General features: G+C 35.1%; 1 protein-coding gene across 2 annotated transcripts in view; it reads left to right on the top strand.

The window, feature by feature from the left end:
- Macc1 (MET transcriptional regulator MACC1) overlaps positions 1 to 24381 on the top strand; it is a 78194-nt gene extending 53813 nt beyond the window's left edge. For both annotated transcript variants that reach the window (XM_010641091.2, XM_010641090.2), the window contains exons 5-6: positions 2102 to 2290; positions 24129 to 24381. In XM_010641091.2, coding sequence (XP_010639393.1) covers positions 2102 to 2290; positions 24129 to 24341 — 402 coding nt within the window. In that variant the 3' untranslated portion in view covers positions 24342 to 24381. The remainder of the gene's footprint in view (positions 1 to 2101; positions 2291 to 24128) is intronic.
- Positions 24382 to 26916: the final 2535 nt, after the last annotated feature.

The raw sequence follows: 26916 nt of genomic DNA, 5'->3' as shown, positions 1-26916 counted from the left end.
TGCCCTCCCTTCACCCCCTCCCCCCTCCCCAATTTGTAAATGCATTTTGATTTGTTTGTTTAAAATTGACCTAGAAATCGCTATGTAGCCCAGGCTGGCCTCAAACTCACAGTGATCCTCCTACATCAGCCTCCCGAATGCTGGGATTACAGGCGTGTGCTACCACGCCTGGCTCTGTAAACGCATTTTGACATAGCTATTACTTCTTACATCTCATGTTCAGCATATATCCACAAAGATTTGAATCAAAACTTGCTTTTTTCTGCTCTCTATTCTTGAAAAGCAATTACATTAGCCCGATATCTGAACAGTTAAGCCTGATGATACCTATATGTGTTGGAGCACATGATAACAAATGGATTACTAGACAGAAAATCATAGGAGAAAGTCCATTCAAGAGACTAGTTCCTCAGGGGGCCCCAAACACATGTCCTACTTTAGTGAAGGCTTCAAGACTTGTATGGAGAAAGCTTAGGCCTAGCCATTTGATAGGGGGTTGATTGAACATGGGGCACAGAGCTATCTCTTAAAATTTCATCTGTGTACTAAATAAGCATTCTTGGACTGTAGAATAATCTGAGGAGGCTGGCAAATTGAGAATTACAAGTGGCTTACCTTCTATACTTGACACCCAGTAAAGCCTTTCAGCATCTGATATAATCTTTATATTATTATGCAGAATTAGACAGGGTAGTATTATCACCACATCCAAATTTAAAATTATTAAGTAGGAATATCGAGTAACTTATCTGAAGTCTTAGTCTTTGGGGAGATGTATTGTAAACTTAGGCTGTATGACTTCAAGTGGAGACTTCTTTTTGCTCAAAGCAAAACCTGGATTAGACAATGGTAAAGCCAGTGAATAGTCTACTAAAAGCACTTTCAGGATCCCACCGGCTGAATATTGATTCTCACTGAGGACCTAACTGCCCAGCAAAAATACAGTACAAGTACAGTCTAGGTACTGGAAGGACCATGGGTGGACCTTCTAATCATATACTTCCACAGGACTAAACACCTATGTACTTCAGTGGTTGCCTAATTTGGTCATTCTTTTTTTGTTTTTTTGGCACCGGGAATTGAACTCAGGTCCTCGTACTTGCAAGGCAGGTGGCAGAACCACTGGGCTAAATCCCTGGCCCAATCAATTTTTATTTATTGTATCCTAATGGTAGATAAAGATTCTGAGTAATCTTAAATAATGAGGAGCAGGCAAACACTTTCATTTGCTTATTTGAGCAATGAAAATATATAAGTAAAATTTTATTTCTAAAAATATATTCAAAACGAAGCAGAAACTTGTAGACTTGTTTGAAACATACCCATTGAGTGAAAATGCTCAAATACTCAAAAAGGAAGAAAGTGTCTGATGCTTTTTCATTTGGCCATTTACCAAACTTTTATCTTTAATAGTCTGTGTCTTATTTAACACAATTGCATTAGTACTGAGAGAGACGGTTTGTTGTTTCAAAATTCATGAGCATCAATGGCTTTGTTAAAAGTTGGAATGATTTATTTTTATACAATAGGGAAGATTGTAAGAAGTTTCATATTTTTTTTGGAGCAGGGGAGTTGCTGGAGATTGAACTCAGCCTCATGCATGCTAAACATGATCAAATTCTAGAAAGTTAAAAAATCACATTTTGGTGAAAAAATAAAATGTTTACTTACTATCATCAGTAATTTCACTCTTTAGAGAAATCCCGTAGCTAATACTCTGGAAAGGTAAGGAATTATTTTTGTGAATCAATCCTGAACTGATAGATTATGGATGATTGAAACCTCAGTCATTTTGCAATTGTGTAGTTCACTGTCTTCCTCATACAGTTAAAGACACAAAGACACACAATGGTTCAGCAGCTTATCCAGGATTACATACTAAGCCACTTATTTAGTCTTCAATCTCTTCCAATTCTGATGTGCTTATGTCCACTATAGCGCTTGTTGAATTTACATAGCGGTAAATCAACAATTTGAGCTTTAGAATACTCAGTTATATGTGTTTTTTTTTTAATTCTGATTACTAGAATATGTAATGAAATTCTTAATTTAAAGGAAAAAACAAAACATTTTTAATTATGACACGTAATTACTGCTGTAGGCTCTGCTGAAGATGGACTGCCAAGGGTTAGTAGCACATCTTATCCAAGAGGCTGTTATTTTGACTTCAGCTGTCAAGCTTGGCAAAGGCTGGAGAGAACTCGCTGAAAAGTTAGTACAACTCACAAAGCAACAAATAGAGACATATGAAATTCCGCATCAAGGAAAAACTGGAGATGTTGCTGTTGAGGTGAGATTTTTTTTTTTTTAATGTCTAATGCTATGGTGAAAAGTTGCAGACCAGGTAAAATGTGTAATCAAGCCTGTACCATATTCACAGGTTAATTGGGAGCACTTCCAAAAAGATCTACTAACTGAATTACTACTTCTGAAACTGATCAAAACTATCCGAAATACACATGCATCACTCTTAAGTAATTAAGAGCCTTGGAAATGTGTTGATGTTTGTCCTTGAATTTCATATTTATATGGCCTTTGGTCAAATGAGTTGATTAAATAATGGACCATTTAATAGGCAGGGACATAAAAACCTGAAACATAGAACAGTTGAATTTTGAAGTGAGGCAATTGGACGAAGCCAAAGCAAAGGAGGAAGATATTAATAAGAATTATTAATAAGCCTCAGATACTGACTTATTCATTTGTTGCAAACGTTGCTGAATGGCAAGAAACATTAAGAGGGTGAGTCATGTGAAACCTGTTAGTGAACAATGGTGATGTCTAGGAGCTTTATCATTGCCTTCATAAGTTTCATACATTACAAACTACAAATACCAAATACAGAATGGCAGCATTCAGTTCAAAGTAAACTTTTGCCCTGTAAATACTGGTTTTATAAAACAAATTTATTGGTACATTTTAGATATACATAGTGATCATGTTCGTAGGGAATTTGTGCCTGTACACAATATACCTTGTTTCTTCCTTTTTCTTCTACTAATCCTTTCCCCTCCCTTCAACCCCTCTTCTCCTCATTATTTACAAAGGTTTTATTTCCATTTTTCCTTCTATTCTCTTATTTCTTTTCCTTGCATTCTTTCCCCCTCCCCTATCCATGTTTCCCTTCTAATTTGAGCATTTTCTTCCCATTTCCCAAAAATCTATTATACATTTTGGACTATATTTACTATCAGTTTTTCACACCAGAGAAATGATACAGTAGTGAAACATTGTGTTTCCCCATCTGTTTCTCTTAGGAGTATGGTCTCAAGGTAAATCCATGTACCTATACATGTCTGAAGTTTATCCTTCTATATATCAAAGCAATACTGATATATAATACTGTGTGAAAATACCACATCTTCTTTATCCATTCATCCATTGATGGGCATTTGGGCTGTTTCCAAGATTTAGCTATCACGAATTGTCCTGCTAAAAACCTGGGTGTGCATATATATCACTGTGGTGTGATGCTTTTAATTCTTTCAGTAAGATACCAAAGGAGAATCATTGAGTCAAATGGAACCTGTAGTTTTAGTTTTTTGAGAAATCTCCACACTGATCTCCACAGTGGTTGCACCAGTCTATACTCCCACCAGCAGTGGAGAAGGGTAACTTTGTCCCCACACCCCTGCCAGTTATTGTTATTGGTTGATTTCTTGATAACAGCCATTCTTTCTGGAGTGAGATGAAATCTCAGTGTTCTTTAATTTTCATCTCTTGAATGACCAATGATGTTGACCATTTTTTTCATGTTTATTGGCCATTTGTACTTCTTCATCTAAGAAGAAGTCTATGTCTAATCATTTCATATGCCCATTTTTGGGTTGGGTCTTTAAGATTGGGTCTTTAAGTTCTGATTTTTTGAGTTCTTTATATATTCTAAATATAAGTCCCTGGAAAAACAGCTGGCAATTTTTTTTGCACTCTGTGGGTTGTTTCTTCACTCTGTTGGTGGTTTGTTTTACTGTGCAAAAGTTCTTTAATAAGATGAGGTCCACTTTGTTAAATCTTTGTATTATTTCTTGTGTGATCAGGGTTTCATTCATGAAGTCTTTGCCTACACCTATATCTCTAAGAATTCTACCTATTCTATATTCCAATAGATTTAAGATTTTTGTTTTAATATTTAGGTCCTTGATCCATTTCAATTTTAGTTTTGTTCATGGTGAGAGATATGGGTCTCAGTAATCTTCAGCATTTGGAAAGCCAAGTTTTCCAGTACTATTTATTAAGGAGGCTATATTTGTTTCAATGAAGATATTTTGCCCCTTTGTCAAAGATGCGGTGGCTGAGTGTGTTTGGAGTTGTTTCTCTATTTTTTAATCTGTTCTGTAAATTATCAGGTCTGTTTTGTTGTTGGTGTTGTTGCTGTTGTTGTTTGCTTCTTTTTTTGCCAGTACTATGCTATTTTTGCTTACTGTAATTTCTATTGTAGTTTCAAGTCAAGGACTGTGATGCCTCCAGCCTTGCTTTTGTTACCCAGATTACTTTTGCTATTCTAGGTCTCTTCTGTTTCCAAATTAATTTTAGGATTGTTTTGTCTAATTCTGTGAAGTACGCTGTTAGTATTTAGATTGAGATTGTATTAAATCTAACCCTAATCCTAACCCAAACCCTAACCCTAAGCCATCTATGACAAACCAACATCATACTAAGTGGTCAAAAACTGAAAGCTTTCTCTCTAAAATCAGGAATAAGACAAAGATGTCTGCTATCACCACTCTTATTCCACATGGCTCTGGAAAATTAGCCAGAACAATTAAACAAGAGAAAGAAATAAAAGGAGTAAGAAAAAGAAAGAAAGAAGTTAAAATATCACTACTTGCAGATGAGTGATACACTACATGGAAGACCCCAAAAACTCCACTGAAAGATTTCTAGATTTAATAATCAAATTCGGCAGCACAGCTGGATATAAAGACATCACTCAAAAATCAATAGCATTCTTGTACATAAATAACAAGCTCACTGAGAGAGAAATTAAGGAAACCTTACATGTCACAAAGGCATGAAATAAAAATAAATACTTAGGAATCAATCTAAGGAAGTAAATGACCCTTAAATTGAAAACTACAGTACTCTGACAAAAGAGATCAAGGATAATACTGTCATTTTTAATCACTATTATAACAAATATATTCTGCCAGGCACAAGTTAAGTATTTTTTCCTGATTACCATAAAGCAATGTGAGTCACCTTTTACTGAATTAAATAAAAAAAAAATCCAATGATGAACACATGTAAAATATTCTGTATCTTTCACATAAGTGTATTTAGCAAAACATTCTTTCTTTTATTAGATGATGACTTGGTAGAAGCAGAGCTATACTCTCCACATCCATTCTGGGTATTGAACTGTGTATTAATTTTTTAATAATTTTTCTTACTATAAAGCAACTGTCCTAACTGGGTGACTAAGACAAAGTAATCTTTCCATGAAGAGTAAAGACTCAAACCAAGTCAGCTAAATCCCAGCAGCTGCAGGGAGTGTCAGCAAGCTGGCCTCTGAGTTCTCAGAGCTGGCTCTCTGTCAAGAACTCCTTATGCCAGGAGTGGCTGAGGACTAGTGAATTACAGCCCCCACAGACTATGTTTTTCTGTATAAACTTAAAGGGCACTTCAATCTATAAAGAGCATTCAGTGCAGTCTGAAAAATGGACCCAAGTGTGTACTGAATGAGCCAAGATATCAGAAGTCCTTAAGAAGGAAAAAAAGAACAATATTGTGAGAAATGTGCTGTTCTGACTCTGACATTACTGCTAATTTAAAAAGTTGTCTAATTTAAAGTGTAACTTCTTATTTTTCTTAAGAAAGCCCCATTTTTAGTGTTTTGTTGAGACTTACTGGAGAACTATTTATTCTGTCTTCCTCCTTAAGCATCTTGTTTCTCTCTGTGTTTATAGCTTTTTTTCACCAAAATCTTGATGGGAGCCAACAGCCTACTTTTCCATTATTTACTTTTGCACAGACCAAATCATACATGACTAAGTCTATGTTTAAGGATGATAAATATTCAGAAGCATAAATGACAACTCTTACATGTTTTTCTAGAGACTACAGTTACGTTTACTGTGATTAATACTAGCAATCACCACTCAGATACATTCTATAACCTATAGGAATTTTTTTCCTCTTAGGCCACTTAAATTACAGGCTAAATATGATAAAAAATAATCTACAAATAAGCATAAAATAATTAATATTCCAGGAACCCAATAGGAGACCAAAATCCTACAAGCAGTTAGAGAAAAGAAACAAATCACCTACAAAGGAAAGCCTCTATGAATCACAGCGGAATTCTCAACACAAACCCTCAGGGCAAGAAGACCTTGGAGTGATACATTTCAAGCCGTAAAGGAAAACAGCCTCCAATCCAGATTGATGTACCCTGCAAAACTATCTCTAAAAATTTATGGAGAAACAAGATACTTTCATGAGAAAGAGCACCTTAGGAACTTCATGAGTACCAGACCAACACTCCAAAATTTTTTAAACAATATCCTGGGAAATGACAATGAGGATCACCCAAGGAAGCCCAGCAGAATGAATCCATCAGGCACAATAAGAAATTAAATGCAAAGGGGGAGAATCCAACAAAAAGCAAAAGTAATGACAAGGATAAGTCAGGATATATCAGTTATAACCATAATGTTAATGGTCTCAATTCACCAATCAAAAGAAATAGACTGGCAGAATGGGTCAAGAAGCAAGATCCAACAATATGCTGCATACAAGAAACACACTTAATTCAAAAAGAAATTCAAAGACTAAAAGTTAAAGGGTGGAAAACAATACTCCATGTGGAACCTGAAAAAAAGTAATAGTAGCTATCCTTTTTGCATATCAAGTTGATTTCAAATCAACACTGATCAAGAGATACAAAGGACACAACATCCTTGTAAAGAGAACAATCCAAGAGGAAGAGATGACAATAATTAATATATGTGCACCAAACACTAGTGTGTCCAACTATATAAAACAAATACTAATGGACATGAAGAATAATATAAGCACTAATACACAGTAATGGAAGGCATCAATATCCCACTATCACAAATAGATATATCACCAGGCAAAAAATAAACAATGAAATAGTAGAACTCAATCAAACTCTTGAACAAATAAACTTAATACATGTTTACAAAGTGTTCCACCCCACACAATCAGAATACACATTCTTTTTGGCTGCATGTGGATAATTCATCAAAATAAACCACATACTTGCTCATACAATATGTTTAAGTAAATGCAAAGTAATTGAAATGATCCTCCGTATATTATCAGACCATAGTGTGATGAAATTGGAGAACAATAGCAAAAGAAACCTAAATAATCTCCTAAACACATGGAAATTGAACAACACACCTCTGAATAATCAATGGATCACAGAGGATACTAAAGAAGAAATCAGACAGTTCCTATAATTAAGTTATAATGACAATACAACATATCAGAATCTATGGGATACAATGAAAAAAGTCTTACGAGGAAAATTCATAGGGAACATGCATATTAGGAAAACAAAGTGAGCTCAATTACACAACCCAGTCACATAACCTCAAGCGTCCAGTAAAAGAAGAGCAGGATAAACCCAAAGCACATACAAGGGAGGAAATTATAAAGAGCAGGGCAGAAATTAATGCAATGGAGACTAAGAGAACAATAAAAAAAAATCAATGAAGTCAAGAGTTGATTCTTCAAAAGAATAAATAAAATTGACAAACACTTAGCCAACCTCATCAGAAAAGGAAAGAAAAGGCACAAATACAGGCAATTAAGAATGAAAAGGGTGAAATAACAATAGATCCAGCAGAAATCCAGAGGATCATCAATATCTACTTCGAGAAACTATGTACCAATAAGATGGAAAATACAGATGAAATGGACAGTTTCCTAGATTTGTATGAATTAACAAAGTTTGATTAAGATGACCTAAAAATTCTAAAAGACCCTATATCAATCAATGAAATTGAAAACATAATTAAAAACATACCAACTAAGAAAAGTCCGGGTCCTGATGACTTCACTGCTGAATTCTATAAGACATTTAGAGAGGAACTACTACCACTCCTGTTTAAATTCTTCAGTGAAATTGAAAGGGAAGCAATACTCCCACATTCATTCCTGGAAGCAAGCATCACCTTGATTCCCAAAGCAGTGAAAGACTTAATCATAAAAGAGAACTATAGGCCAATCTCACTAATGAACATAGATGCAAAAGTCTTTAGTAAGATACTTGCAAATAGAATGCAGGAGATCATCAAGAAGATGAAATACCCTGACCAATTGAGATTCATCCCAGGGATGCAGGGATGGTTCAACATATGTAAATCAATCAATGTAATACACTATATTAATAGAGCCAAGAGAAAAAAACCATATGATCATCTTAATAGGTGCAGAGGAAGCATTTGACAAAATCCAACACACATTTATGATAAAAACCCTCCAAAAAACTGGAATAGATGGTCTCTACCTCAATCTGATAAAGCCATCTATGAAATACTAACAGCCAATATCATACTAAATGGTAAAAACTAAAATCCTTCACACTAAAATCAGGAACAAGACAAAGATGTCCACTATCACCACAGCTGTTCAATATAGTTTTAGAAATATTAGCCACAGCAATTAGACAAGAGAAAGAAATAAAAGGAATAAATATAGGAAGTGAAGACATCAAATTGTCATTATTTGCAGATGACATGATACTCTATTTAGAGGACCCTCAATAACTCCACCAAAATCCTTTAAACTTAATAATCAAATTCAGCAAAGTAGTTAGAGACAAGGTCAACACAAAAATATCAATAACTTTCTTGTACACTTAAAACAGACTCACCAAGAGAGAAGTGCGACAATTTGTTTTACAATAGCATCCAAAAAAACTGAAGTACCTAGGAATCAACCTAACAAAAGAATTCAAAGACCACTACTCTGAAAACTACAACACTCTGAAAAAAGAGATTGAAGAGGATATCAGAAAATGGAAAGATATCTCTTGATCCTGGGTAGGAAGAATCAACAAGGTGAAAATGGCCATACTACCAAAACAGCTATATAGATTCAATGAAATCCCAATTGAAATCCCAGCAGCATACTTCACACACCTTGAGGAAACTATCCAAAAATTCATTTGGAATCAGAAGAACCCTATAATAACAAAAGCAATTCTAGTCAATAAAGTCAAGGTAGGGGGTGTCACAATCCCAAACTTGAAACTATACTACAAAGCTACTGTGACAAAAACAGCATGGTGGCTGGGTGTGGTGGCACATGCCTGTAATCCCAGCACTCAGGAGGCTGAGGCAGGAGGATTGCTGTGAGTTTGAGACTAACCTGGGCTACATAGTGAGTTGCAGGTCAGTCTCAACTACATAGTGAGACTCTGTCTCAAAAAAACAGCATGGTACTGGCAAAGACACAGACCTGAGGACCAGTGTGATATTAGAAGATTCACAAACAACATCAGGCACCCTCAGCCACCTCATCTTCAACAAAGGAGCCAAATACCCTCACAGGAGGAAAAATAGCCTCTTTAATAAATGGTTGTGCAAAAACCAGGTTTCAGCTTAAAAATGATTAAAATTAGACCTGTATCTCTCACCATGCACTAGACTGAAATCAAAATGGATTAAATATCTACATATTAAACAGAAACACTAAACTGGTTGGTAGTGAGGTTAAGTAGAACTCTTGAAGACATTAGTGTAGGAAAAGATTTTATGAACAAAACCTCATTTACCCACGAACTAGCACAACAAACAAGTGGGATGTCTTCTTATTAAAAAGCATCTGCACAGCAAGAGACATTACCAATAGTGTGAAGAGACAACCCACAACGTGGGAAAAATTTTTCACTAGCTGTTCCTCAGACAAAGGTCTACTATTTAGAATTCATGAAGAACTTAAAAAAATCATTCCTCCGAAATTTAAAGACGCATCCAAAAATGGTCATCTAAAATGAACAGACATTTCTCAGATAAAGAAGTAGAAATAGCAAATAAACATGAAAAAATGTTCCACACCACTGGTCATTCGAGAGATGCAAATGAAAGCAACACGGAGATTCCACCTCACCCCAGAAAGAATGGCTGCTATCATGAAGTCAACCAATGACAAATGCTGGCAGGATTGTGGTGAAAGAGCAATGCTGCTCCCCTGCTGGTGGGAGTGTAGACTGGTGCAACCACTGTGGAAATCAGTATGGAGATAACTCAAAGAACTAGGGTTGGGGGTCCCATTTGACCCAGCTATTCCCTCTGCTGAGTATCTTCCCCCCAAAATTAAAAGAATCATACCACAGTGATATATGTGCACCCATGTCCATAGCAGCACAATTTATAATAGCTAAAACTTGGAAACAGTCCAATTTCCCATCAATAGAAGACTGGATAAAGAAAATGTGTTCTTTTTTAAATAAAATGGAGTACTACTCAGCCATAAAGAATGAGAAACTAGATTTATTTATAGCTAAATGGATGTACATTGAGGTGATACTGTTAAGTGAAATAATCAGGACACATATGTGTAAATACTGAATAGTTTCTCTAGTGTGAGGAAACTGAAAGTGAAAGTAAGGACTGAAAGGTACAATGTGAAATAGGAACAAAGGGTGCCAAGGGGAAGGGAGAGTGGTAGGGGTAGGTAAAAGGAAGATGGGAATGGGATTAATGTGAGAAAAAGAAAAAAGGGAAACAAAGTCTTTGTAGATAGGGAGGAGTGAAGGGATTGAAGGGAGGGCTGGGGAATGGGGAAAAAATAAGAACCAAGATGGATTATGTAAAGGTGCAAATAATGATGAATGTCATTACATTGTATACCTTAAATGTTCCAATAAAATTAATTCATTAAAAAACTGCATCATGAAAAGGATAAAAAAACTACAGGCTAAATATATACTAATTTCCATCTCCCTAAAAAAATACAAATGTACGATTTTTTCCCCTCTGTGGAAGGAATTAATTTTTAAGTGTCTATTTACAAGTCTAGCAGGTGATTTCAGAACACACTGGTGTTAGTCCCGCACAGTAGGTGTACAGGGAGGGAACTGGCTCTGGGGCCAAAAGAGAACCAACTTAGCAGTTCCTCTGCTGCATTTGTTTTCTTCATCTCAGTTGTTCAGAGGGCAAAAATTGCCTTCTGTGCGTGTCATGCCTTCACTTCTGCTCCTTCACTCCTTTTCTATCCCTTTCAATTTCTCTGGCTTCCTTCTGTTCTATTTTTATTGTATTTTTTTTGTATTTTTTATTGAGTTTATTGGTACAATCTAGGTATATAATACAGTTACATTCATCATTGGGATTCTGTACCTTTACTTAATAGGTCTTGATTCTCATTTTTCCCCTTGTCCCTGCCCTCCCTTCACCCCCTCCTCCCCTCCCCATTTACACACACTTTATTTCCATTTTTTCAGCTTCTCATATTTTTTTCCTCTCCCTTATTTCCTTTCCCCCTCCCTTCCCACTTTCCCTATACCTTTAGCCCTTTACTTCCTGTTTCACATTATTAATTATCTCATTAGGATCCTGTGTACTATTATAGCTTTTTGCACCAAAGAAACTATTCGGTATTTCAGTTAAAGAAATCTCTGTATGAACATTAAAAATAGGGAACCCTAAATAAAACTAAAAAAGAAACTAAAAGAGAAAAGGCAATGATGTAACATTAAAATAATCCTTAATTCTGGAGATGAAAATGGTCCCTGAACATATTTAAATTGCTTCTTGCTCTTACAGTCTTATTCTTGTTCTCATTATTTAGAGAATACTTTATTAGTTTCTGTAATCAAACCCATGTAGATATGACCTGACATATTTAGTACGATGTGTTACCCCTGTACACATGGAAAAAAATAAAAATTAAAATAAATTAACATTTCTAGACCAATATGGCTGTCCATTTCTGTACAATGCCAACTCAACACAGTAAATTGGGATGACTTTTTCCAAAGTTAGCAGCACCGTTAGTTTCCCAAAATTCAATTTATATATATATGTATATATATATTTATATAAAAAGACTAATAATAGTATGTTATACATCAATAGCAGCAACAGCTTTTCCAGTTTCTGCAGTCATCTGAAAAAAATTATAGACATTCAGCACATTCTATTAAAAACAAAACAAAAAAACAAAGAAAAGAGTAATATCCAGAAAACAGCAAAGTTCTGTTGCTGTTGTGGTACCTGGGACCATTTTTATTTTATTAGCATCTTAATCATCATCTGGAAAGAGAACATTCTAGAGTAATATCATTAAATGTAGCTCTGATAAAGCACAGTCCCTAGTATGTATCATAAAGCAGGTACAAGATACTTTACATTCATAGAGGTGTGACACAGTACTGTCCTACATCAATAATGCTAGAATCAGTTTTGGTTTGAAATTTACTTTGTCTGCAAATAAGATTGCTACCCCTGTTTTTTTCTGGGCTCCTGTCACATGGAGAATTGTTTTCTATCTTTTCACTTTCAGTCTATGGGCTTCTTTTTGCACTAGGTGTGTTTCTTGTATACAACATACTGTTGGATTTTGCTTCTTATTCCATTTTGCCAGTCTATTTCTCTTGATTGGTGAATTGAGGCCATTGACATTGCTGGTTATAACTGATATGTACTGACTTATTATTGACATGTTATTAGCCTTTTGTTGACTCTTTTTACTTTTTCACGTTCTCCTTTTAATTTCTTGCCTTGCCTATTTGATTTGCTCTGTTGGGCCTCATGGTGTTGTTGCCTTCATTGTCTTTTTCTAGGATCTTGTTTATAATTGCTTGTCATGCTGGTTTGGTATTCATGTAGTTTCTCAGTTGTTCTTTATTGTGGAAGTGTCTTATTTCCCCATCCATTTTGAAAGAGAGTTTTGTTGGATACATCAGTCTAGGTTGGAGGTTGTTCTCTTTTAGTACTTGAAATATCTCATTCCAGGCTCTCCTTGCCTCAAGGGTTTGTGTTGAAAAGACTGCTGTGATTCTGATGGGTTTTCCTTTTATGTGATTTCTTTCTTTTCTCTTACTGCTTGTAGTTTTTTGTTCTTCTGTTGGGTTTCTGGGATCTTGATTATTATAGGTCTAGGCATAGATTTTTTTTGATTGTAGCTAGTTGGTGTCTTATATGCCTCAGTTATCTGAATGTCAAATTCTTCCCCTCTGTTTGGGAAGTTTTCTGTCATTAATTCTGCAAACAGCTTTTTAATGTCCTTTGTATTTTCTCCTGCTACTTCATGGATTCCTATCAGTCTTATGTTATTCTTCCTTGCATCATCTAGGAGTTGTTGGATTGATTTCTCGTAATCCCTTACTGTTTTTAATAGACCTCTCTTTTCATGGTCACTATGATCTTATCTTCTATATCCGAGAGTCTATCTTCGCATTCTTTTATTCTGTTGCGTATACTTTCAACAGAGTGTTTAATCTCCTGGATATCTGTTTGAATCTGTTTTATGGATTCCATTTCTTTCCTATGTTGGGCCTTTATTTTTTCCATTTCTTTCTTATGCTGGGCCTTCATGGCTTCTATCATGGTCCTGAGCTCATCTGTTTTTTTGTCAGTTTCTGCTCTAGAGTCTCAAATCGCTACTTCCATTTTGCTCATTATCTCTATGGTTATCTGGGAAATTATTTCTGTTTTGAATTTTTCTAGAGCCTGATTGATTTGTTTTGTTACTTCCTGTGCTTTGAGTTCAGGGTATCCTGGTGGTTCACTATCAGCCTTTTCATCCTCATTTGCCCTACTGTTTGCCATTGGTTAACTGGAAGTCTGTCCTTGTGTCTTGCTTAAGTGTTTTCTCATTTTTATTTTTGTTGTCGGACTGTCCTTGGTTTAATCTCTGGATTATCACCCAAATCTTCCTGATATAGTTGCACCCTAGCTTCTGGGTCTCTAATGACCCACAGACATTCTCATCTTCATAACATCAGAGAAAACAGCTCATCAAATCAACCACAATGCTTTATCCCAACTGATACAATCAGCAACACATTAAGATCAAGCACAACTTGGAAACTGACCACCTGTGGTAGTCACTAGTCTATCACCCTTAAATCATTTGAATTATATTGAAATCAAGAAGCAGTCCAGAACATGTCTGCAGTGAACAAAATTTCAATATGGTGTATTTACCATTTAATGGCTCAGACAGAGCGAGGATGCTAGACCCCTGGTCTCAGTTAGCTGATGGCTGAACCCCATGATGCTGACTGACCTCGGGCTGCAAGGCCCAGATTGAGTTCTCCAACCTTCTGAATGGTTGAACTCTATCCTGTTCTACTACAGGTTTCCCACACCCTTTCTTTAAAGATGTTCAAAGTTGGGAACTCAGAAAAATACCCTTGATGACCACCTCTGCCTCTGCAGAGTGGGTCCAAAGACTGGCACAGTCAGGAGGTCTGAGAGTGCAGTGGGGGGGGCTTATGGGGCTCCAGGGGTGCCCGCATGGCTACCTTCCCAGTGTTTGAATGATGGTGGCTGAGTCAGGAGCAGGCGTGGCTCTCCTTTGCGAGGTGGATGGGGGCTCAGGCTACCTCCCGGCTCTTGAGCGATGGCGGCTGAGTGGGGAGCAGGTGTGCCTTTCCTTCCCATGGTGGATCGGGGCCCAGGCTACCTCCTGGTGCTTGAGTGATGGCGGCTGGCTATTTTTATTGTATTGATAGACAGTTATGTCACATGTACCCAGTGCTTTTCCAGGAATACCAGAAGAATTAAGTTGTTTAATAACAAGTTTACAACACAAAATTGTTGTAGATGTTAGATAACTTCAGAGTTAGAACATCTCAGAACCAAGTTTGGGATCTAGGTCCAAATACAGCAGGATGACCACGTCTCAAAGCCTGAAAGTGTGGTCAGGGCTGAGGTATTAAGTAAATCATTCCATTTTTTCTTTGTCTTCTTTTCAGTCCAGAATATATAGCTATGAAAATTTGCCTGAATATCTTCATCAAACCTCAAACTTATTAAAGAATAAGGAACATTAATAGTATGTGTTTTAGATTTTACTAGAATACTTTCATCCATTTCTTATTCTTTTCTCATTTTTTACATTAACCTTCACCCCAAATTAAATTTTAAGAAATGTTACTCAGTGTCTCCAATGATATTGTAATTCCTCTGTATATTTAAAGCAAACATATAGATATTAGAATCCTATCCTAAGTAAAATATGTTTTTTAAATTATTTCTTTTGGAAAAAAATATATTTGTGCTATAAAGATGTAACCATTGCCAAAGTATTTTATGTGAAAGCTAATACAAATTTGCTGGAGCTTTTCTGAAGTTATTACTGATTTAATTAAAAATGTAGAAATAAACAAAATATTAGAAAAATAGCACCCCTTTATTTATTTATTTATTTATTTATTTATTTATTTATTTATTTATTTTTGGTACTGGGGATCAAACTCGGGTCTTTGTGCTTTTGAAGCAGGCAGCGGCACCATGGCCCTCTTTTAAAAGTTGAATTTTTTAAAAGAGAAAGTACTGGGGATTTTAGGTGTAATGCATTCATATCTCTGAAGTAAGTGTTCTTCACTTAGCCTTCTGAGGATCATTACCATATATGAAAAATAATTTCTTGATGGAGCTACCTATTGGTCCACTGTCTAGCAATAAAGATTATGCTCCTTCTGTTTTATTCATCTCAGAAACCATTCACCTGTGGAGAGTTATAATTGGCAGGGTGTATTTTAAGTCTTTTTTTTTTCATCACCATTTCTTTGTCACAGATCTAATCTTCTGTATCTTAGAGGAGTAGTCTTTATTTCTCCTTATTTTCTGACTGGCAGGTAGAGATTTTAGAGCATTTCATTCTACATCTAGATTAATGATAGGAAAATAGGTGAGCTATGGTTACTTTTGCTTATAGTATAAATGAATGACTAATTTTACATAGAATTCTTCCCATGCATTTATTATCTTTCCTTCATAATTTTACCCTCAGTGTCTTATTTATCCTTGCATTTAACATGTTTTCTGGGTCTATGGATTCTAAAAATTCATTTAGGAACCAAAACCAAAACCAAAACAAAACATACACATAAACAAAATGAAAAACAAGTTTTTTTCCCTGTCTGGCAAACTAATTTTCATACTGGCCCTGAGGATTGGGATAAACTGCTAGTATTTGAATTGATATAATATTTTAAAGAAGTATATGATTAGATAAGAATTATTATATTTCCCATTATTGTTTAGTAACTATCAGTCATTGTAAGCATTTTCCTTGCATTATCTCATTTATTTCAACAAGCTGTGTAAGGAAGACACAATATATCCATCATTTTGTACATATATACAAACAATATGATTGCATTTATATTCTTTATCTGTAGTTACATAAATATGAAATGACAGAACTAGGATTTGAATACAGTTGTTCTTACACCGTTGTGCTAAACTGATGATAACCTTTTCAGAATTAATTCATATAGCATTAATGTGGTTATACACAGTCAGGAAACACATCCTGGCTCAGAAGGATAGGTAGAATTTGAATAATTTGGGAAGATGAGAAGTGAACTTAAAGGCTCTATGCCAGTTAGCTCTAGAAACCCCTGAAAAGAAGATGATGGGCAGAGAGGAAAATTCATTGCTAAATGTTGTCAATGCATATATTGGAATGGTTGGAAGTGAGTCCTGAATGACTGCCAGGGCATAGAAACTAAGTTTCCTGGCCTGGATTCCTGTTCCAGGACTAGCATTAGTTAGCCCTAGGACCTTGGGCAAGTTACTTAACTTTTCTTGGAATTTTTCTTTTTAGTAAAATGAAAAGAAACGTACCATCTTGTTGAACAGTTGTTATGTGTTCAGAGAATCAAAGGAGGTAATATATAAAATATCTGGGACAATCACCAAGTACATAATATCTGTTGTTTAAATGAAGAGGAAAAGGTGAATCTGGCAACTCTGCAACTTTGGGTGATTTTGGAAAAGGCAATAAAATATAGTATTATTTTAGTATTACAACCAGGAAAAAATATAAGTAAGCAAAGAAAAAGTCAGAAATGATTTCAAGGCTTCTGAGAAACTGGTACACTGATAATGCATAAGAAAAACTCTTGGATGACCAGCTTTCACTTATAGGCTTAAGTTTTGTTTTCACTGAAAAATATATATATATTGCAAATGGTAAGAGAATGTCCTTGGACTATTATGGTTTTCCAGCTTATGTAGCAAGTCCTATTTTCTGCTTGCAATGATATTGAATTGTCCAGTTTCTGTATCTGAGACTGCCTTGGTTCTAGCCTTTGAACTTAAATATTGTTTGCTGTTCTTTTGCAGTGAGAAATGTATTTACAATTTCTTAGAGGAAAATTATTGTGTGGAAATTTTCCTAAGAGTGGTAAATTGTACAAAATAATCTCTCAGATCTTCATCTTTGAACTATAGATTTGGCATAGTAATATATTCATGTACATATATATAGTTACCTATCTTGTAGAATTCCATACTTATTGTTTAAATCTTCTTCAAAATTATACTTCATTTAAAAAAATTAATTATATTGGTACATTTAAGGTGTGCAATATAATAACATTCATTGTTGGAAATTTGTACCTTTGCATAATAAATCTTGGTTCTTATTTTTTTCCCCAACCCCTTGCCTCCCTTCAACTTCTCTCTCCCTCCCTATCTACAAAGACTTCATTTCCATTTTTTAAATTTTCTCATATTAATTCCATTCCCTTCTTTTCTTTCCCCTACCCCTCCCATTTCTCCTTTCCATTTGTCCCTTTTCTTCCTAACTCACAAAATGGGAAAAAAATTTCAATAGCTGTTCCTCAGAATTGGGTCTACTATCTAGAATAATATAAAAACTTTAAAAAAATCAACCCTCCAAAATTTAAAGACCCAATCAAAAAATGGGCATCTGAAATGAACAGACATTTCTCAAAGAAATAGAAATAGCAAATAAACATATGAAAAAAATGTTCCACATCACTGGTCATTCGAGAGATGCAAATGAAAACAACACTGAGATTCCACTTCACTCCAGAAAATATGGCTGCTGTCATGAAGTCAACCAATGACAAATGCTGGTGGGCCTGTGAGGAAAGAGCAACCCTGCTCCCCTGCTGGTGGGAGTGTAGACTGGTGCAACCACTGTGGAAATCAGTATGGAGATAGCTCAAAGAACTAGGATTGGAAGTCCTATTTGACTCAGCTATCCCTCTGCTGGGTATCTCCCCCAAAGAATTAAAAGAATGTGATATATGTGCTTTCATGTTCATAGCAGCACAATTTATAATAGCTAAAACTTGGAAGTAGCCCAGTTGCCCATTAACAGAAGACTGGATAAAGAAAATGTGGTTTTTTAATAAAATGGATTACTACTCAATCATATAAAATGAGAAATTAGAGATATTTATAGTTAAATGGATGCACATTGAGGCAACACTCTTCAGTGAAATAAATAGGACACACATGTAAATACCGAATAGTTTCTCTAGTGTGAAAAACTGAAAGTGCATACTTTGTTTTTTTCAAATGATAGGGAAAGCAAACAAAGTTATCACAGTGAAATTCCTGGAGTAACTTATTGTATTCCTATGACTTTTATTTTATTCTCTATCATATGTTATTAACACACTGACAATCAAATTGAAATAAACATCCTAGATGAAATATTATAAAGATACTTTTAATGGATTTAGATATGATACTATTTGCTTTTGATGTTAGGTTTTCTTTATCAAGTTCTATCATTCCAATTTTAGTATATGTGCTTACAAAGCGAGCACTATCAAGTTCTATCATAGTAAATATAAATAATAAGGAATTTCAGAAACTCAACTTCCAGGTAAGTAGAAGATCTACATTGGCATTTATTAAAACTAATAATGAAATAAATTTGTGATAATCTTTTAGTGTAATGACACTGGATTTGTAAGTAGGTGACCTGGATATGTGACTGTGGCTTTGTCGATAAACTTCAGTGTCAACCACAAATGCCATTAAGTGAGTACTTAATGTGGTCAAAATTTTTGTAACTGTAGCTCTGTAGATGAAGCAGTGCATTTTGTGACATTTGTTAAGGTTTTTCTTTTTTTCCTGTTTGGCAAAAAGGAAAATTAAAGGCCCAGAGAAAATTTATAGCTTATGAAGTTCCTAGATCTACTAAATCTAAAGAGAGTTTAATTTAAACCCAAGATTTGCATTTCTTACTCATAACTTTTGCCCTTGTACTTCCCTCATTGCTTTAATGTTGGCATTGAATAATTGGAATCAAGAAAATCAAATTATTTAAATCTTGACATTCAGATGTCTTTATCAATATGTGTTTGTGGTAGGGGTAAAGGGTCCTAATGAGGAGGAGGCAGCGAGGAATACTTCTGACCAGGAGTTGGTAAACTGGACATAGTGGAACACTACTGTAATCCCAGCTAACTGGGAGGCTGAGACCAGAGGTTCACAAGTTAAAGGCCAGCCTCAGAAACATGGTGAGATCCCCCCCATCTCAAAGAAAAAGAAGGGAAGGAATAGGTAAGGAAGAAAAATTCAGAGAAAGAAAAGGAAGGGAAAGGAAGTGAAGGGAAGGGAATGAAAGAGAAGACAGGCTGGATCCACAGGCTTTCCTATGATTTTACACTGTTTAGAGCAGATGGATTAGCAAAGAACAGATTCTCTATTTTCTTTTGACTCATAATCAACCCCAGAAATTCCCAGTGTTTATTCTCAGAGCAAATTTAGCTGGCTGGCTCCAAGAAGACTTTTCCAAGGGGATCTTATGTCAAGTGTTAACCAAATAATGTTTCCCTTTTGAGGAAATAGAGTATCTTCCTAATATGTTAGCTTCCCTTTTCTTCTGAGGATGATGATGACCTTATCTTCAACAATATTTATGTACTTACAAATTACAGATGATATGAGGCTTACTTGGATATTGTAAATTATGTACTGAAGACAAAACACATGTAATAATCATTAAGAAGGCAAACTTGCCTTAATTCTTCTCCAGCTAACAGTACTTAAAAAGAAAATGTTGCTCCTATAATTTTATGAGAGAAGTAGGAGGATTATTAATTCTGTAATGTGGCAAAATACAATTATCCATAGGTAGTTAAAATCAATTACATTCTTTATGCTATTCATATTTTATGAGCTAAAAAAGGCTAAAACTTCTGTGCTCAAATCTGAATTGCTTTATTCAAATTGCATTTCAGCATTCACTTGATTATCTAATTAGGCTTACTGGCTTTTGGAAATAAGCATTCTAAATTTGGAAATTTACTTTTTTGTCTCTATTCCTATTTCACGTTTTTGGAACCCCACATACTGCTTTTTCATTGTTCCCTTACCTTTTACTTTGTCCCAGGATACTGAGAAGATAAACCAAAGGAAAAAATACACTCCTTCCACACACAGTTGCTATAACCTGGGAAAACTTCTGAACTTCATAAATCAAATACTGATGCCGTTGTCCTTTATATAAGAGATTAAAGTTCATAGAGGAAAATGTAACAACTGTGTTTTTATTGCCCTCATTCTGTCTATTCAAGGATGAACCCATGATTCTAAGAGTTTAGCATTAAAGGAACCTAAGAAGAGAAGAAAAAGAATGTAGTTTATGCATCAAATATTTGTGATATAGATGAGAAACCGGAGAGAATTTGTTTTGTTGTTAAGAATAATTTAATAAAAAAAAAAAAACCTCTCAGGAGCATACTTTCCTTTTGATTCACTCAAGCGTAAGTATGAAGTTACATATCCTCCCTTAATCACAATATTAAGCAAAGGCAGAAAAGTGATTTTTCAAATACTCAACAGAGAGAGGACAACATAAACCCCAAAAAAATCTTGGTAGTTCACAACACATTTCCAGGTTTTAGAGGACTTCTCTTAGGTCAACTCAGAAAGGAAATTATTTATCGTACCCATTTTCTTTCTTCAAACATTTCCAGAGGTGATAACTTCATATTCTCTGTAATTTATTAAAAAGATTTCTTTGTAATCATACTGGGTATGTATCTTTGGGCAGAATATCAGTATTTATAGTTACTTAATATATTCAATTTACTCTTGCATTTTTGCCATTCATGATATGTATTTACTTTCATAAGAAAACAAAATCAAAATAAAATAAATTCTGAGGAAATTAAAATATGACTATTTAAGGACTTGGGTGCAAATGTCATATATATAATCACATAGAATAAAACCAACCTAAAGATATTTACTATTATAACCAAATTCTATTTATTCACACATTGGCCCAGTGTTTGTGAAGTGCCTTCTTTCTGTCCTGTAAGCTTCTACAATCAAGGGCTATATCGGCTCTAGTTTTCCTTTTATTTCTTGGTGTGACATAATTCTTTGGTAGGTATTCAATAAAATGTCTTAACAAGTAAAATAATCAATGAATAAGTATGTAGTTTGAATATTTTCTTTGCATTAATGTAGTGATTGTTATTTCTCTCTTGTCTGAGTTGGCAGCCACAGATGATTTTATAGATGACAGATCATATTTTACAGATTTAGTTTGCTGTAGTTAGAAACAAAAACATTGTCTTAGTCACTTCTTCATCACTGGGACAGAATATCCAACACCTCAATTTAAAGGAGGAAATGATTGTTTTGGCTCACAATTTGTAGAGGTTTCAACTCTTAGTGATCTGGCTTCAAGGGACGGCAGCAGGGGGGATGGGCATGGTGGAGGCCTGTTTTCATCCCAAAGCTATTGTACCCATTTGTAGCCAGATTATGGTTTAGCCTCCAGGGGATCTCAAATGAGCATAGGGAAATACTCCTCCTTGCACTTATAACTAATGCAGAGGACTCCTAGGAAGTGTTGTTATATTTTCAGAAATTTTTGTTAGGGTCTGGGACTCAGGAATCTGTCCAAATTTTTCTGATTTTTCAGGAGGTGGTTCTTCTATCAGTACAAATCAGCAAGTGTGATTATGCAGCAACATGCAGACGTGTGTGTGTGTGTGTGTGTGTGTGTGTGTGTGTATGTGTCATTGGTACACTCATTAATCTGTAGTTTCTAATTTATGCATCACTTGGGTATATTTCCTGCCCCCAGCATAACCAAGAAGCTGCTTCATGATCGAGTGTGCCTTGGAACTTTTCTATACATAGCGATTCCCAGTGCTGCGACAGGGTATATGACACAGAGCTTTTCTACCTAGGAAAGTCAGTGAGGCCATTTTGACTGCTTCCGACTTTAAAGGTACCTGAATCTGCAAAGCAGTGAGCAATCCCCAAATCATCCATTTGCAATTTGTAAGAGACATCTGCTTTCTGTGATACTTTATGCTAATCTATGCCATCACCCTGTTAATGAAATTCTCTCTCTGATGTTGTTTGTAACGTTTCCAAATATGTTTCTTATTGCTCAATCAATAAGAACTTAGAACTTAAAAGCCATTAGCTGTAAATACCATTACTTTAAACAATACATGCAAAATGATGTTCCAAAAAGAAAAAAGAAAAATGATGTTCCAGCTAGTTGAGCAGCATGGACTTTTGGATGAATTCAGTGTATAATGTAAGTCCCAGAGCTTTTACGGTTAGGATAAATCCACTGCCGAATAATCTATTTAGCTCTTCTTGGCATCTGAGCGGTGACACTCACCTGACTCTGAACAAAAAGTTTCTATTATGTCTGAATTCATCTTCCACTGCTGAGCTACTAGTAATGACCTGTACTTTGCAAGGTTTGTTACAATGTAAGTCTTTGGAAAAGTAAATGAGAAGACAGCCTATTTTTATTCTCTCTATGGTGGAAGATAAATGTTTATAAATATGGTTAATGAGAGAGGAGCTTATAAATAAAATTCAGATATTTTCTCTTGCTGTATCATATATCTTGATATGATGGAACTTTGATAGTTATCATTTGTTCTCTATTTTGCAGAATTGAGCTTTCTAGGGAGAGGTGAGGATATGGGTGTTGTGAATCCTTGGGTTTACTGTTTGGGCAAATAGCATCAAATTACCCTTTGGGCCTTTTATGCGAATTGAATAAGGTATAATGGAACTTTGTATTTAGGTCTTCAGTTCTTTTCATTTCAATTGTAGTCTGTATGATAATATTGAAAGACAGTGACAAATTAAACCTTACGGCCCCACTTTATGTGATGTTACTGTTAATGAAGGTTCTATATTAAGAGAGCGATTCTACATATTTAGCTCAGAATCTGTTGTTACATTTTGTAAGTGACTAAATTACAACTGAATTACTTTAGTAAGCCCAAGTAAGTAGTTAGCAATAAAATGTATATTCCAAATATTCCAATTATCAGTGCATGGTACATTTTATTCTTGTCTAAGAGAAAATACATTCTAAACTCTGTGTGTGTGTGTGTGTGTGTGTGTGTGTGTGCATGATTGCACACATGTGTGTGTATTCTTCCATTTTTTCCTATGCAGTCTGTCTTTGTCTCTGTTCTTTCTGAGCCTGTTGCCTTGGTTACCATTATACACACTGCTAGTGTGTGAAATTCTCCTCTGATGTACATTTATTTCTATGGAAACAATGATGTCATTGGTATGGGTAGGTGCTTGGGGAAAGCAAAGTGAAAAAGCATTTAATATTGATCTTTTGGGGGGTCATAAAATATATCATTAAATTTTGAACTAGAGCTATGTTTTGCTTTTATTTTGATTTAATCATCAAGTTATATTTTCCTGCTTTATATATTTGCTTGAATAAAGTGAACTACAGTACAAAATACAAAATTACAAATACAAAATTTACAGATCCTATGATGATGTGCAGTAGCATAAAATTTACCATAAATACATGCAAAATAAAAAGTCACTATTTTAATCTTAAAACTTTTGTCAGAGAAAAATTCATTTTAATAACATTTGTTATTGTCAAAATATTGTGAAAGATAATTTTTATTCACATCAATCCAATGAGCAATGTATAGAGGATGAATAAAAAATGAAGACCATACTGGTAGTCATGATCTTAAACATCTCTAGTTCTAGAAACACAGAGGTATAAGAAGAAACTTATAGGTATTAAAACATCTCTATAACAATAAATAAGTCCATGTATAATGGACATTTCATTTTTTTAAGACTATAGAGACTTTAAATCTTTTTTTCTTTCAACATCCATCTTCCTGTCTGTTCTATTTCCCAATGCTTCAGTCTAATTTTTTTTTTTCATTATAGATGATGTGGAAACCTGCCTATGATTTTCTCTATACTTGGAGTGCTCACTATGGAAATAGCTACAAAGATGTATTACAAGACCTTCAATCAGCTTTGGACAGAATGAAGAATCCAGTGACCAAACAGTGGAGAGACTTAACTGGAGCTTTACTACTAGTAAACTCTTTGGAGGTTTTGAGAGTGACCGCATTTGCTATTTCTGAGGAAGTATAAAAATAAAGATGTAAAGTGTTTACTGGGGGCAGGGGGAGAGAGAGAGAGAGAGAGAGAGAGAGAGAGAGAGAGAGAGAGAGAGAGAAATAATGCAGAAAATATTATACTTATTTCCTTTATGTTTAAAAATTATTTTTAACTAATGAAAGCAAAGCTTAGCATTATATTCAAAACTGGGTTTTATAATCAAACATTTTTTGTGTGTAAATTTAAAAGGCAAACACTTTGTTGAGAAAACAAAGTTTTTCCCTCTCTGAAAATTACTTTTCACTTTCTTAAGTTAAAATAAATGATATTAGAGTAATTCCATCATACAGATACCTGGGTAAAGTAAGGGCTGAATAAAATGGAGTTTTTACCAGGAGAGCAGGAGCAGATACTTTCTGTAACCGATTTCTTATTCCTTAATGGTGTTTACCAGCATTATTCCCATGCCACATATGGAAAAGCCAATGAAAGAAGAAGGACACCCAAAGCCAATGTAAAGTAGATTTTCTGCTTGAAAAACTTGCTTCTATTTTTTAAAAATTTCACAAGTCAGAATAGTTTTAAAAAAGAGATAAATGAATATTTACATCCTACACCCATAGGTGTACATCCTACATAGCTATTATATTTTAAATGAAGCTTGCTCTTCTTTTTCAGCATCTCTGGAAAGACTGACAGAAGGAAAACGCCTTTTATCAGTCAGGAGCTGTGGTCTGAGTGTAGAGACCTAATGTTTTCACCAGCTTTCTTCAGCATCTTGAGATCTCTAACTCTGCTCAACTCAGACATTTTCTGCAGGATCATAATGCAAAGTAGTCTTTAGCTCTCAGAGACTTTTAATGACATAGGTTATTAAAAACAACCATAAAATCTGATTTGTCCCTGTTCTGGATAGCAGCAGTTTTAACCACTAAAAATACTGTTATCTTTGTGGGTGTGTGTTTCCATATACATACTGCAGTGTTTTACTAAGCTCTTGGAAAACAAAGCTAAATAAGAACTCGAGCCACTGTGAATGCTAATGGATCACAGAGTTCACAAAATGATGATCTGTCTTTTGGTGGCCTGCCAGTGCTGGTGTGTTGGGACTGCCATTCATCTATTGGTACTCCGTTAACATAAGATGTACCTATTTTGTGGTAGGCATATAGATGCTTGAAGTTAAAAACTGGGAAAAAATATGATCCCTGACTTCAGTACTGCTAAATGACACAGAGAGACAGTAAGAAATGACTTCATTAAATGTAAAATGGCATCTGTAACTGTAATGATAGCTGCACAGGGGAGGCTATGATGCTAAGTAATACAGGGAATACAGAGGAGCCATCATCTGAATGGGAGGGAGGCAGGTTTACCCTATGAAGGCAATTAAGACCCCAAATGGGGAACAGGCAGCACCTGGTGTTAAGAGGGTGCTGGAACTCACTAAAGCCTTCTGGCAGGAGAGAGCTCAGCAGTGCAGGGAGCCAGGGTGAAGGAATGAAGGGGTGAGGGTGAAGAGGTAAAGGGCACTGGAGGTGTGGATGGAGGGGGAAAATGACACATTAGGGCCACTAGGACCTCTAGGACTTAGGAAGAGATGGCTGGCCCCCAAAGGTAATGTGGATGAGCTGAATAAGGATTTTGTTGCAGCATCCTGAATAAAACATGTCCATTTGGCTGAAAAAGTAACAGCAGAATCTTCTTATGGTTTTTAATATACCCACCCTGGGGTTTTGGTAAGCCAGCAGAGGTAATTTAAATTAGAGTATAAGCACAATCTTTGAGGCTTTCCAGATTTATATTTGATGATAGGAGGACACATCCTGACCAAGGAGTTATGTACACACATTCAAGGACAGATTTTCTTTTGAATGAAAATAAATTTAGAGAGAAAGGAACATTTTTTAAAATTGTAAGTTCAGGACATCCTCATTTGGAGAGTGAATTTGCTTCTTTAGAACATTCTTAGAATCTTTTAACATGTCAGCAAATGGGACAATTTTGGGGAGGCATAGAAAGGAAGTCATAACTGGGTTTCCAAGACTGCAAGATCTGAGAAGACAGAGATCTTGTTAGTTGATTAATGTAGTAAAATTAAGTAAATCACTTTAGGCTTATACCTCATTGTGTTTTGAGGTTGTGGTTGGGAATTTTAAGAAGAGTTTTAAGAAATGAAAAACATGATCTCTGTAATTTAAGGATGAAATAATGGTTTACATATTCTTATACACAAAGATCTTTTATAATCTTACAACAAATCCTTCCAGGGGAATTTTAAACCCATATCTAAACATTCTGTTCTTATAACTTTATTCTAATACTTTTTATTTATAAGTTGTTTCTACATTCTGAATTTTATATTTTCTTACTGTAATGGATTTTCATAATCAGAAAAAATTAACTTAGTAATCATGAGTTGACTGTATTTGGCAGAAAGTCAATGGAATTAATAAGGCACTTTCAGCCTAGCCTTGACATCGTTAAAAGTATCAAAAGCTATTAATCTAAAACTTCTTTAAGCATTTCAAAAGTGGGAAAAGCTTAGAAAGTTCTTTCAGATCCCCATAATAATACATGAATTAGAATGAGATTTTAGTTCAGTCCC

Source organism: Fukomys damarensis, unplaced genomic scaffold (genome assembly GCF_012274545.1).
Source record: "Fukomys damarensis isolate Sample0158 unplaced genomic scaffold, DMR_v1.0_HiC HiC_scaffold_4, whole genome shotgun sequence".
NCBI classification, from domain to species: Eukaryota; Metazoa; Chordata; class Mammalia; order Rodentia; family Bathyergidae; genus Fukomys; species Fukomys damarensis.
This window is presented reverse-complemented; position numbering and strand designations above follow the sequence as displayed.